Genomic DNA, 14,259 nt, shown 5'->3' with positions numbered 1-14,259 from the left:
TCTCCATTTATATGACTGTTGAAAGCTGAGTAAATAGTTCCTCAAAATAGCCTTACAGTACACTTTAGTATTATTAGTATTCAGTACAATTATTGCCAGTTTTAATATTTTTTATTAATATTAATAATACTCCAAGGTCATGGATAAAGCTGCAAAGGTAATTTTAGTGATATGATAGCACTGAAATACATTATTTTTTTATGTAATGAGGTCATTATAAGTGTTATAGTAATGTAATGTCACATATTTCTGTAGTAACATCTCATTAGTATATATATACAACTATTTCATTAAACTTTAACGTAGAAATAACGTACAATGAGGTTTTGCATAGGAAAAAAACCCGTCATTTTCATGGTGGATACCGAGATGCCATAGCCTACTGTACGATCCACCAATCGTACGGTAGGCTATGGCATCTCAGTATCCACTATTAGACATTAAAATCTGCCTCTACAATTATATAAATGTGTACAAAATACTACTTCTCAGCATTTGTCCACGGAAATCGCTTAAATCGTTGTTGTAAAAGTGGTATTGCTTTCCTTGTCGACGAGTTGACAGCAACAAAGACATTCAACTGCCTTGACGGCCCTTCAGTAAGGCCACATCCACACAACACTGGGTTGGCTGACATTACGAAAGTACCCGGATGGACCCGTGGGGAAACTACGTCATTGTTCACCGCCGGACGCTCTTTGGATTTTAGAATGGATGAACTCATTTAAATTAATCATAAATTTACAGGTACGTGCATTATTTGAATTGAATATGATTTGTGAATGCTGCAGGTTATTTTTGGAGAGCGCGCGTTGTGTGGTTGCGTTTATTGCGTGGCACGAAATTGAAAACACCGGGTTTCGCAATGAGTCTTACGGCGGCGTTGCCTTCTCGGCCACGGCACCGGTGAATTTTAAATACCGTGCCCCTCCTTTCTACCCGTTTCCGATTAAAATCGAATTTTAGCTAATTAAAATGAGTGATTTTGTGTTCTTGCTGTTTGTGAAGGGACGCAACACATATATCAATATCATTTTTATTCACAGACAGGCTTCTGGAAGTGCGTGACCATGTTCATGCCGCGTTCCATCTGTATTGTTACGTTTAGCCGTTACCATGGCGTTTGTAGCTACAACACAGCGGTCTTTAAATCAGTCAGAACTTCTCACGCCAACAAAAAAGGCGGCTAGCTAGTCAAATTTCACTCACAAGCATTTTGCATACTTTAAATAATACGAACAATACATTTATTGTTAGTATTTCGTGTTTAAATAACGTGCGGCAGAGGCCTAACTCGCACGCGAAGCCTTTAGCCGAGCACGCGAAATAACAGTTGGCGGACGTGCGGAGAGAGTGTGTACTACAGAATCATTTCCTCATACAAAATCACACACGGAACCGCTGTTGAAATTAAACTGTGTTTTGAGTGTCGTAGAGTCTGACGACCTAATCGAAGGTACACACATTTTATTGGGGTTTTATCGTGGAATGTGTTTATATGAGAGTTTACTGTAAACTAGCTATCATGAAGTAGCCAAGGCCACGGGCCCATTCTGACGCTCAGCTCAATAGATCAACACACCGGCTACTACACCAACATATTAGCTTATTCGATCAATGCTTGACAGTTTACAAGGAAAGAAATATAGACCAATTTTGTTTTGCGTAATAAGGCTCGATTCGTGTGTTTGAAGTTAAACGTTCACTTATGTTTGTGGTACTTTCACTTTTGGCGCGATATCTCAGGCATTTAACTTGTTGTCTTTGACGTTTTACTAGTGACTTTTTGCTCTGTATTTACTTATTACGAAGTTCTCTATCTGAGGCTGTGTTTTTATAAAGAGATGTAGTTTTTAATGTTGATATAGATTTAAATAATATAGACTATGTAGTCACGGTCGCGAAAGGCAACATTTCTTTTATAAAAAAAACCTAAACTAAGCCAAAATATTACAGTAATGATATATAACATAGTAACACGCATTCAAGTTGTATAATTAGTAAAAATCCATGTTTTCCCACCGACCCCGTGCTGTAACATTAACAACGATTTATGTATATTTGGTCAGTTGATTATTTTATTGTTGTAACCTTTTTTCTTTTTTAAAAATGTTACACGTTTGACTTTAGTTTGGTGAATATATCGGTTTGTGTTTAAAACAATGTATTTTATTAGAAAAAAAAGGGGAAAGTCAGAAGCAGTTTACACTATAGAGATCATTTCTCAGGAGCAAAGGAACTTTTTTTCTTGTGAGAGATTTGCTTTTTCTTTCAGGTACCTGTTGCATTTGACACTAAGACTAGTTTTATTTGAATCTGTGCCTTTAAAACCACTTAACATGCAAATGAAAATCTGTCTGTCTTGTCAAAAATGATTTAGTTGACAAGTCTGTTTTTCCACAGAAAATGAATAATGACCATAGTTGACAAACCTCCAGAGAAGTCTGACCTGGAGTCAGTGAGGTGCAAGCACTCCAGCTCCCTGACACCTTTCTCCTCCAGAGACATGGAGAGCAGTAGTTCGAGCTGGAGTGTTAGCCCTTCTGCCACTGAGCTTTCAAGGGCCAAGACTGCCTGTATGGCCCCAACTATTGGAGCGACTGTGAACGGTAGTAATAACACAGCACTACAAGTCGAAAGGCCCAGAGAGCAAGGCAAGTGCTTGTCTTTACTGTTGATGTTAAAAGGCTGCTGTAGCACCACTTTTAAAGTACAACAGTAGGTTATGTTGTAGTCTTGATGTGTAATGTATGTCTGTTTTTCTTTTGTATCATGCAGTGGTGATGACCAGTGGGGATGGCATTGCTCTTCCTCAAAAGGTCCTGTTTCCCCCAGAGCGGCTCTGCTTGAAATGGAACCAGGGCCCCCGCATTGGAGCAGGTCTCCATAACCTGGGCAACACATGTTTCCTGAACTCTACCCTGCAGTGTCTGACCTACACAGCTCCCCTTGCCAACTACATGCTGACCAGAGAGCATTCCAAAACATGTAATTGTACAAGATTTTGCAAGATTGCACGTACTACTTGCCGTGAATTTGTTCTGATGTTGTACATGGTTTTTCTTTCCATGCAGGTCATGAGCCTGGGTTTTGTATGATGTGTACCATGCAGAATCACATCATCCAAGTGTTCGCCAACTCTGGAAACGTCATTAAGCCCATTAGTGTGCTTAATGAACTGAAACGTGAGTGCTAAGATTATCATTTGCTTTAAAAAATCATCTGACAAAATTACTGTGTACCTCCTAAAAGTACTTTTAAAGGCTCAAGTGCTACTTAAAAAAAAAAATTCCAAATATTGTACCAGAACACTATCAATGCTAGATAAGAGTTGAGTGTTAAGAAAAGATAATTATCAAGGTTAAACCATGATGTTCCTTTAAAAAAACAAGTAAAGCCACAGTGTTTTTTTGTTGGAGTTAAGTGATAAGGAATGGTCCGGGAATGACAGTTATTTAGAGCATTGTCCACTGACTGACCTTTTGTTGTTATCCTCAGGAATAGGAAAGCATTTCAGATTTGGAAGCCAAGAAGATGCCCATGAGTTCTTGAGGTACACAGTGGATGCTATGCAAAAGTCCTGCCTGCCTGGAAACAAGTGAGTTCACACAATACAATTTTGTTTGCCACTTTACAAGCATTATAAGGCATGAAACAAACATTCCTCATTCATCAATGCATTAACTGTAATGACTACATAACTTTATCTAGTTTAATACTGCTTTATTTTTATTTTGTCAGACTGGACAGGCAAACACAAGCAACCACTTTTGTACATCAGATATTTGGGGGCTATCTGAGATCCAGAGGTAGGTCATTAGATTCTTGTTTGTTGTGATTTGGTTTTGTAAGTTTAATTTAGGGCTGGGCGATCTGATTTTTAAGATTTTTTATCATGATCAATCTTGAAGATGTCCATAATCTACTTTTCAAGCGAATCATAGGCATTGTGGTCTTTTATGTCCTTGTAGTAATGTTAAGATACAGCAGATGGCTACTAGATGGCTGTGCTGACTGGCCAAATTATATCATGTGATTCATGTCTCTATCATGTGTCTTTCATGCGTGATGCATTTGAAAACTAATTCAACAGCAGTAGTGATGTACAATGAATCAAGTTTTAGTTTCGTTTTCAATTTTGGCTTCCACCGATTATGAAAACATGATAATCAGATAAAATGATCATTGTGCTGTATGCCGTTCCTTTCCTTTTAAAGCGGTGTTCTTTCGCCTTAAAAGCCTAAACTTAAAGAATTAGTTCACTTTAAAATGAAAATTACCCCATGATTTACTCACCCTCAAGCCATCCTAGGTGTATATGAGGTATATAAGACGAACACAATCAGAGTTATATTAATAAATCTCCTGATGCTCCTAAGCTTTATAATGGCAGTGCACAGAAACCACTTGTTTGAAACTCAAGAAAGTGCATCCATCCATCCATTCATCATAAACATACTCCACACAGCTCCGGGGGGTTAATAAAGGCTTTCTGAAGTGAAGCGATGCATTTGTGTAAGAAAAATATCCATATTTAACACGTTATAAAGTAAAATAACTAGCTTCTGCCAGACCGCCTTCCATATTCAACTTAGGAAGAAATTGTAACTCCTCTCGCTTACACTATGTCCTATGCCTTCCGTATTCAACTCACGAAACAAGCGTCAGTTACGCTTTTTTTGTAAGTTGAATACGGAAGGTGGTCTGGTGGAAGCTAGTTATTTTACTTTATAACGTGTTAAATATGGATATTTTTCTTACACAAAAGCATCGCTTCGCTTCAGAAGGCCTTTATGAACCCCTCTGAGCCGTGTGGAGTACATTTATGATGGATGGATGCACTTTCTTGAGTTTCAAACAGGTGGTTTCTGTGCTCTGCCATTATAAAGCTTAGGAGCATCAGGGTGATTATTAATATAACTCCGATTGTATTCGTCTGAAAGAAGAAAGTCATATACACCTAGGATGGCTTGAGGGTGAGTAAATCATGGGGTAATTTTAATTTTAAAGTGGACTAATCCTTTAACATCCAAATCAGTCAAATCACATAACGTGACTGTCGTAAAATGCAGTGTACTGCGGGACATGCTTTATTTGAAAAAGTTATTAAAAGCGCAGTAAACTGCGAAAGAGACTGATACCCACATGCTTTCTTACTTGGGGTTTCAATTTTGTGAAGATCGCCCACCCCTAGTTTAATTTTATCCTTTATGAATTACACATGCTATGATGATTGTCTACAAAAAGGCACCTTTAAATTTAGAATTTGTGGAATGATGGAATTTTGAATCTGTGCTCCAGCTTTCTCCATCTGTTGCTATGGTTGTTAATGCACATTTCTTTTCTTTTTTTTCTTATTTTTTTTACAGTAAAATGTTTGAATTGCAAAGCAGTCTCAGATACTTTTGACCCTTATCTGGATGTTTCACTGGAGATAAAGGTGACTCAATCTTCTCATTATTAAGTATCTTGCAGTTGAAGCAAGTCATTTTTAGAGTGTTCAGTATTGGCAATTTTTTGTATGTTTATTTTCAGACGGCTCAGACACTAACTAAGGCATTTGAGCAGTTTGTTAAGCCTGAGCAACTTGATGGGGACAATGCTTATAAATGCTCCAAGTAAGTGTTTCTGTGCATATTAATACCACATCATTATATTGGCCAAAAATGTAACCACAATTAAATTTTGCATATACATTCACCATACATTTGTATTCATTAGTTGCCCATTCTTGACAAGGGCCTTCTTTCAGTTGTAACCTGTTTGGGCTCATTTTTGTTTTTCCTTAATGGAATAATGCAATTAGAGACCAAAGAATTTGTAAGTGTGGAATAGTATTGTGTTTTTATTTTTACACTTTTACTCAAGTTTACAGTAATCCCCTTTTGTCTTGGCAGATGTAAGAAAATGGTTACTGCATCAAAGAGATTCACCATTCATCGCAGTTCTAATGTTCTCACTGTCTCACTGAAGCGGTTTACCAATTTCAATGGAGGAAAAATTACAAAGGTACACTGCATAAAGGTCATAACACAAACGTTTAGTAAATAATTCTGTAACTGCTCATTAAGATCGTGGACAAACTGGTATGACTAAATCAATTAAACATATTTTTGAGAGGTCACCTTAATGCAGGATCTTTAATAGGACTAGGTCAATGTGTTTAAATGCATTAAAAATGTTTTAACAGCATTAAATTATCATCAGTTAATGTAATAACTTTGGCAACCGTAATTAGGATAATTCTCCTGCCTCCATCACAGGATGTGAGATACACTGAGTATCTAGATTTGCGGCCATTCATGTCTCAGTCTCAAGGGGAGCCACAAATCTATGCTCTGTATGCTGTGCTGGTTCATTCTGGTTTCAGTTGCCAAGCTGGACACTACTACTGCTACATTAAGGTAAGTCGTCATGTACAGACCTGCATCTTCTTATATTATGTGCTTACAACATAATTTATGTTTGAAATAATATGATCCTCGGTTCTAGGCAAGCAATGGGCAGTGGTATCAGATGAACGACTCATCGGTATCTCTCAGCGATATAAGAACAGTGCTTAATCAGCAAGCATACTTACTGTTCTACATTAGGTAAAGGTTTAATTCACTTCTCATGACTCAAACAGATCATTTGTATTTCTGGGACTAAAGAGTGTTTCTGAGAAGTCTCTTCAGAAAAAATGCCTATTTTAATTCAGGTCTCCTGATGTGAAAAATGGAAGTGACTTCAGCCAGATGAACCATACTCCAGGCCAATCATCTCCACGACCATCCATTCCACTCAAGATGAATGGGCCTCAGTACACCTCCACATCCTTCATTGGTCCTCAGTTGCCACCTCATATGCTGAAGGTACTGCATAACACATTCAGACAAACTACAATGGTTCAACAAATCAGCCCTGAACTGTTCAACTAGGTTTATTTCTTCTCTTCACCTGGTCTTTTTTTGTGTACTTTGCAGAACTCATCATACATAAATGGGAATGGTTCTTCAAAAGATTACCATGGTGGCTCAAAACCCAACAGAAGTTTCTGTGGTGTGACCAAAATAGGCTCTGGCCTATCTCATGCATCCTCTTCTGCATCCGCATCCTCTTCTGCTTCGCTTGTTCGGCCCATGGGCATTCCTGACTCATCCAAGAGGCCAAAGTTGACGTTTCTCATTGGTCAGGGCAAGCCTGTGAGACCTGCTCAGACTCAGTCAAGCCCTAACTGCTCTTTATCTTCAGCCTCTCACCCTCAGCCCACATCCTCTAGCACCTCAATGTCTACCTCAGGCTTCCCACAGGTCAAGCAGGTCAATGGAACTCACACTGGAGCTTCTTTCTTGGTTCCTTATGGTCAGGAATCATCTGAGGAATCCGACCAAGAGGCTGGAGCCTTAGAGAATGGATCAGCTAAGCCTTATCTAGCTCCCGATTTAAGCAATGGGAATGGGGTAAAGGATGATGTCCAGTCCCACAATTCCAGTTCACTGCCTCAGCTTACCTCAATAAAAAACGGATCTAATGGCTTTCATATGCGTGAAAATGGATCAGAACCTGCTCACAAATCTCAGAATGGCCTTCCCAAAGCCAATGGTTTTAATCATACTGATAAGGTACAACATTTTAACTTTTATTTTGTGCCATGTATATTATTTATACAGGCTTCATATTTTTATCTGGATATTTCTTTATTAAAGTATTTCTATTTATTCTTTTTTTTCCTCAGGTTATGGGCACTTCACATTCTTCATCCCACATTTCTAATGCTTCTGATAGTTCAGAACTGCAATTCAGCTTAAAGTGTGGAAACAGTGAATCAAGGTGAGATGCACAACATACTGTACACAGTTGTGATGCATAAATTCACTTTTAGGTTTTAGGTTATTTTATTAACATTTGCTGGTATTGACTAGCATTAATATTTACTAGTATTATAGCATTGATTAATATTTTGATTTAAGCTTTTATTGTTATGTTTTCTGTTTTCATTTTAATTAAGTTTTAGTAATTTTACTACTTCAGCTTATTTTATTTCAGTTAATTTTCTTTGTGACTTTTCTAATTTCCGTTTTTCATCTAATATTTAATCAGCGTTTGTTCCATTTAAAGAATATGATTTTTAATCATTTTAATTTTAGCTAACAATAACTGCTTGTAGCATTTAATTTTATTTTAAATTTATTTAGATAAAATACTATGAAATTTTAATATCAACAATCAGTTATCGGCCACAGCATAAATGAACTTTATCAGCCAAAATTTTTATATTGGTATATCACTGGCTATTTTTTTGTTTGTTTTTTTTTGTTTAAGCATTATCAAGTTTCTTATATAATAATAGGAATAAACTTTCTTTGGGTTTTCTTTATTCATTCAACAGCTCCAAACCGCCAAGTACTGATGACCAACCATGCTCCTCACCTTCAAACAAAAGGATGAACCCTCCTTTGGACTCTTTATCTCAGTCTGGTGCACATGTAGAGTCTGCACCTCCATCTAATGCCTCATTGGTCTCAAAGACTGCAGAAACTGCCCTTCATGGCCAGACAGCTTCAAAAGTTGAGTCGATTCAGAGCCATGCCACCCATACAGCGACTGACATGTCAGACGTTCAGGTCAACAACAGTCTCAGCCTCCAAATGGGTGATGGTCACACAAGTCCACACAGGTTAAAGGAGGTGTTCAGGTGCAATGAAGGGGAAAGCAAAGAGTCAAAACCATCACTCTTAGACAAGTTTGGCTCTGGAGATGGACAGAGACCGGGTGAGGACCGGAATAAAATTTTAGACCGGCCACAATTTTCTTCAACCCTGAAGGACAGGGACCGGTACAGGCACCACAGGGAATACAGCGAAAGAAGCCGGAGCCGCTATGGGTACAGCCATCGAGATAGCCGTCCCATTAGAGAGCGCTCCTCCAGTAGAGACCGGCATCACAGAGATCGTGAGGTAGAGAGACACTGGGACAGATTCTCACACCATCGTCGAGAGCACCACCACTCCCAAAGAAGACCCAGAGAGGAACGCAACTGGAGTAGAGATAGGAGGTTTGTGAGTGAATCTTACCGTCCTTCTGGATACCATAACAGGGATGGATATTCCAGTCACAGCCATCGTGGGGTGGAAGGTGCCCATGGAAGAACAGCCCATAAAGTGAACAGTTCAAAGGGCAGACCCTCATCTTCCCGCTCTCTCAGCCCACTGTCCGGACATTACAAGCGGAAACGAAGTCCGTCGGTTGATGCAAGAGAAAGCTCAGATGAATGCCGAGCGAAGAAATCTAAAAAGAAAAAGAGAAACAAAGACAAACACAGGCGAGTCATACTTTGCTACTCCTTTCTTTTGATTTCGGATCTATTGATTTATTCAACAATGTTTTGAAAATGCATCTTATTTATATTTTTTGATATTATAATAATATTAATAATATTTTTTTAAATTTTATAATTTCCTTATTTTAAATTATTGTTATTATAAGGGAAAAAATTTAAAGGATTTTAAAAAGGAAATTCTTGGAAAAGTGTCTTAAGTAGATTTGTATTATTTCTTATAAAATATTTTAACAGCTGCTTCAATGCTTATTAATATTTGAAAAACATTTGAAGCTTGAATAAACATTTATTATTAGATAATTTATTATTTGTCATTGACCATTTAAATTTTGCTTTGTGTGAGAATTGAAAACAAAAAAAAAAATTGACTAGTTGATCATTGTGACTTTCTGCTTATAGGCACTCAGAGAAGGATCCATCAGAGGTAAATGAGGATAGCAGCTCCAAGAGACACAAGAAGAGGAAGAAAAAGAAAAAGAGGAGGAGGGAGGATGAGGACAGGCCTCACACGGGGAGAGACGTCGTTCTGAGGCGGGAAGAGCGCGATTCTAGAGCTAGGAATGGTGCAGAAAGAGGAAGTCAGCACCACAGCTCTGAGTCTCTTCACAGCGTCCACTGGCACCATATGAAGGACCAGCAACACCTCAATGGACAAAAAGGTGCATTATTGTTAATAGCTTAGACATCAGATTCTGACTTGATGTCTTTTTGAATAAAACAGATTAATAGTAAAGACATAAATGTTTCAGGACAATTTAATCAGATAAGTGTACGTGTGAAGCATACTTCTGATTAGCACTTTTTTTACACATTCAGGTCACAATGCCTAAATCAAAAGGGAACAATAAATTATTAAAGAATCATTAAATTTGCATTGTGACAATGTTTTTGTGTGTTTAGTTTTCATTGTGACAATAAAAACTAAACACATTTTCCCCCAAATTATCATTGCCAATATTATACTATTTTTTTTTTTTTTTTTTTTTTGTGCGTGTGTGTGTGTGTAATTCTCATTTTCCCTAATGGTGATTTTATTATTGTTGTTTTTAAGAATTCAGCTTATTTATTTATTTTTTTGTATAAATAATATACAATTTTATAACATTTACATTACTTTGCAGTTATAATTGCAGGGTGAGGTGCTTCATTTTCACTAAAATATTTAAATCACTTTGTTCTTAATATTACCAATAACCCTTGCAGTCTTTATTTGCCATTATGTGCCAATAAAAATGATTGTTTCAAGACCCTTTTATACATTATATAAACAGTGCCTTGTGAGTAATATGATTTATCTGGTTAGATGCAGAAATGGCAAATGTGTCAGCTCATTAGGACAGTGTTCACCTGGTGTTTGGTAAACTTCATTTGTGATTTAGATTATTTTTGAGAGCAGAGGCTTCTCAACTTTTGACATTGCACTGGTCAAAATTTAGCAGTCTCTTTCAGATAGCTGACTAGTGCTAACACTGAATTAATCCGGTAGGCTGATGGTATCCTCTGATGCATTCAGCATCTCTTTGGTTAAATTGTTTTGCTGGTGATTGACTACAATTTACAATCTGGATTTTTCTCAGAAACCCTCTCCAGGCTCAAATACATCCTGTCACATACGTGCACTTTTGAACTTGGCATGACATTACACATTCACATGTAAATGGCATTTGTCAAGTAATGTATTTTGTGTAAAAAAAAAAAAATTATTTTTTTTTTTTCTCTCCAGCTAATGGCCTGAGCTGTTACAGTGGAAGTGAACTTGATCTTTGTCATACTGGGATAGAGAAAGACGTGAAATACAAACATTTTGATCATGCTACCACTGTTGACAGCACAAAGACACTCTCAAATGGAAATGGAGATGTAGATGGTGTCTATCACAGGACCCTTTCAGATGTTGAAGTGAGTTGTCTTTCTGAGAGGACATTTTATGACAACTCAACCACAAAAATACAGTTTAAGCAAATGTAGCCTTATCCTTTTTTTTAAAATTGTTTTTAATATATTTAATAATTTAAAAGTAATTAGTTTGTAAAATGTATTTTTAAATATTAAATATAAAAATATATATAAATGATATTAAAAGATACATACACACACACATTTTTTATATATATATATATATATATATATATATATATATATATATATAAAAAAAGTGTATAATGTATTTTTTATATTTGCACAAATCTGACTGATCTCTGGTTTTCACAGGAAGTCACAACCTCATTACAGGGAAACTGATTTGATCACACTTTAGGTAAGAAATCTTTTTTTGAACTTCTTCTTTTTTTTTTTTTTCTTTTTTCTTTTTTTTTTTACTTGTGTAAGAGTTTGTACAAAAGCTCAGCTCTAATTGTCTCGTTCCCTTTCTACTTTTTTTAAAGACTCTGAAAACCACCCATGCAAGCATGTGAAAGACAGGAAATCTACAGCTACAGTTCCTGACATGGTGCTTAACATTTAGAACATACTGTATTTTTACCACAAAATGGAATTTTAAAGTTGCATTATTTTGTCTTTTTTGTTTTTATTTTTAAGGCTATGGATTTTTAGTACACTGTACATAAACGAACTTTGATCATGAAAAAAAATTATATATAAAGTTAATATATGCGATTAAAACAAAAGCCTGGAGCTTAACATCAGAATTGCTGCTCAGACATACAGACTCAGGATTTTCTCACTTGTGAAGATGAGACAAGCGCTCCCTTTAAGGATACAAACCCGGGAACGACAAGAACATTTATATGCTGCATTGGCGGAGAAAGACTGCTTGTCTTTTGACTTCAAGTTATGATGTCACCATTTTCACATATCGGTTGAGAGAACTGTCTCAAAGGAGCAGCCTTTGCTATTGCTACATGTGCACTTACATCACAGTTAACCTGGACACACTTGAGGACATAAGATGTTTGCTTTGCTGTCTATTGTACCTCTCCTTTTTTAGCATCTCACTGTATTACTCTCTTTCTGAAATTCCTCAATCACACCTATCTAGAATGCAATTTCATTGCATCTTTTTTGTTTTTAATTCTCGCTGTTTAGTTTTCTTGAATCCGCTTTGATTTTAGTCACGATAATACTGTGAATTTAAGTTGAACTGTACTATCAGTTGTTTGTTTTTGGTCCTGTATCAGGAGTTTAATAGAGACACTTTCTGTAAAGCCACTCGTAATGTAGACCATGTTCTCTGAATGTTTGTCAACTTTTTTTTTTTTTTTTTTTTTCCTTCAACAAAATGAAAAAGACATGACAATGGTTATTCAAATTCTTCATTTGACTGTAGCATGTCAAAGTAAATGTATACAGTGTACAATATGTTGAGTGAGAGGAAACAGCCTTAATGTCTGAAATTGTAATATTTTCTCTCACTATGTTTACAGTATTTTGTTGGAGTGAATGAACATGTATGTGACAATGAGAAGTGTTTGGTTTTGTAAAGGATGGGGTTTCCTTTTTACATATAAAGAATGACTTGTGGGATTTCTGATTTGTGTGAAAAACATCTCAATTGATATTAAGGTGCAGTGTTTTTTGTTTTAGCTACATGGTAAGATAACAGTCATAGCTTACTGAAACATATACTTTCACATTTTATATACGTCTACCCTATACACCAGCAAACCAGGCTATAATAATTTATTTACATTTCAATAGAGTTATGCTTATAGACAACATACTGAAAGCAGCTTCCTATAAAACCACACAAATCGGTAGATTAGAGTGCACAATATTTGTAAAGCAATAACGTGCAAAACTTACCTTAACCTTATTGCTATTAAACTAAAGCAAGATGGCTCCCTAAATACTTTTTTTTTTAAAATAACACAGCCCTCCACTAATATTGGCATCCTTTATAGATATGAGCAAAACAGGCTGTTTATCCTCTTAGTGATAGATTCTGTATGGAGAAATTATCTTAGATCAAAGTATTAAATGAAGGGGTTGCCAATAACATGTATTTTATAAAATAATGCTTTATAATTCATTTTCAATTATTTAACTTTAGGTTTTTTGTAAATATTTTTAATAAAAGGCTGAGGATAAACAGTAAAGATTTTTGTTCCCCATTTTTACTAACTATACAAATATTAAAGGTGCACTATGTAACTTTGTTTGTTCTAAATGAATGTGAATGAGTCAATACACCATCCATTTCTTCTTTCCGTGTTTTTGTCTTAACCTGATTCACTATGGTACATTATCCCCCGGTTTCACAGACAAGGCTTAAGCTAGTCCTAGACTAAAGTGCATGTTTGAGCTGTTTAAACTGAAAGAAACTTGTACTGACATATCTTAAAATATGTCACAGGCACAGGCAGCCATTGCTTTGTCTCAAGATGCACACTAGTAACGTTTTTTTCTCTTGTGTATGTTTATAAAAGCTACTTAAATATCCTAACTGAACTAAGACCTTATCCTGGTTTAGGCAAAGCCCTGTCTGTGCAAGATGCTTTTCGCGCTAAATACTTAACGTCACTTGTCCGTGCGTGTCTAGTTGGCTACTTTGACGCATGTGGGAGTGGCATAGGTTAGTTGTCACGACCAGCGAGAAAGGTTGATATGGAGCATGCTAAATCTCGAACATCCGGGGAATCACCTGTTGTTGTTTTTTAAACGCCAAACAGAGTTTCTGCTTGCTAAAAAGAAAACGCGACAGAGCTGGTAATACAGCGAGAATTAAGATTGGCTTGACTTTTCGGAGATGGCGAGAACTGATGGATTCGAAATGTGTTTTTATTACTCAACAGGTGAGTAAGGTATTTTATTGAACAGATAAATTGCTATATGTAGCTTTCTAACAGGGTTCATTGGAAAGCATTATCTACTGTGAATGGTCATTTCATTATGGTTGTTGTAGCTATATGCTAGAATTTATTTTCATAAAAGTACCGTGTCTATTAATGGGTATAGCTACAGTAATGTCTTCAGCTAGT

At 36.4% G+C, this 14,259-nt stretch overlaps 1 protein-coding gene and 1 long non-coding RNA gene across 4 annotated transcripts in view; both read left to right on the top strand.

Moving 5' to 3' along the window:
* Window positions 1–140: 140 nt before the first annotated feature.
* On the top strand, window positions 141–12,805 carry usp42 (ubiquitin specific peptidase 42). Of its 3 annotated transcripts, none has more exons than XM_051913996.1 (19): window positions 141–747; window positions 2,404–2,654; window positions 2,779–2,988; window positions 3,075–3,185; window positions 3,499–3,598; window positions 3,742–3,809; window positions 5,370–5,440; window positions 5,536–5,618; window positions 5,898–6,009; window positions 6,264–6,404; window positions 6,493–6,593; window positions 6,701–6,854; window positions 6,966–7,604; window positions 7,718–7,812; window positions 8,372–9,304; window positions 9,722–9,981; window positions 11,046–11,221; window positions 11,534–11,579; window positions 11,707–12,805. In XM_051913996.1, exons 2-18 carry the CDS (start codon window positions 2,414–2,416, stop codon window positions 11,561–11,563), a joined length of 3,525 nt encoding a protein of 1,174 aa, XP_051769956.1. In that variant the 5' UTR covers window positions 141–747; window positions 2,404–2,413; the 3' UTR covers window positions 11,564–11,579; window positions 11,707–12,805. The 3 variants fall into 3 exon arrangements, with proteins under 3 accessions (XP_051769956.1, XP_051769957.1, XP_051769958.1); XM_051913997.1 differs by lacking the exon at window positions 141–747 and adding an exon at window positions 827–1,456; XM_051913998.1 differs by lacking the exon at window positions 141–747 and adding an exon at window positions 1,490–2,275.
* Window positions 12,806–13,743: 938 nt separating this feature from the next.
* Window positions 13,744–14,259, top strand: part of LOC127523390 (uncharacterized) — a 35,820-nt gene continuing 35,304 nt past the window's right edge. The window contains exon 1 of the long non-coding RNA XR_007932860.1: window positions 13,744–14,073. This is a non-coding gene — a long non-coding RNA (uncharacterized LOC127523390). The remainder of the gene's footprint in view (window positions 14,074–14,259) is intronic.

Source organism: Ctenopharyngodon idella, chromosome 12, assembly GCF_019924925.1.
Source record: "Ctenopharyngodon idella isolate HZGC_01 chromosome 12, HZGC01, whole genome shotgun sequence".
Taxonomy (NCBI): domain Eukaryota; kingdom Metazoa; phylum Chordata; class Actinopteri; order Cypriniformes; family Xenocyprididae; genus Ctenopharyngodon; species Ctenopharyngodon idella.
Note: the sequence above shows the minus strand (reverse complement) of the source record. Positions and strands in the feature narration are given on the sequence as shown.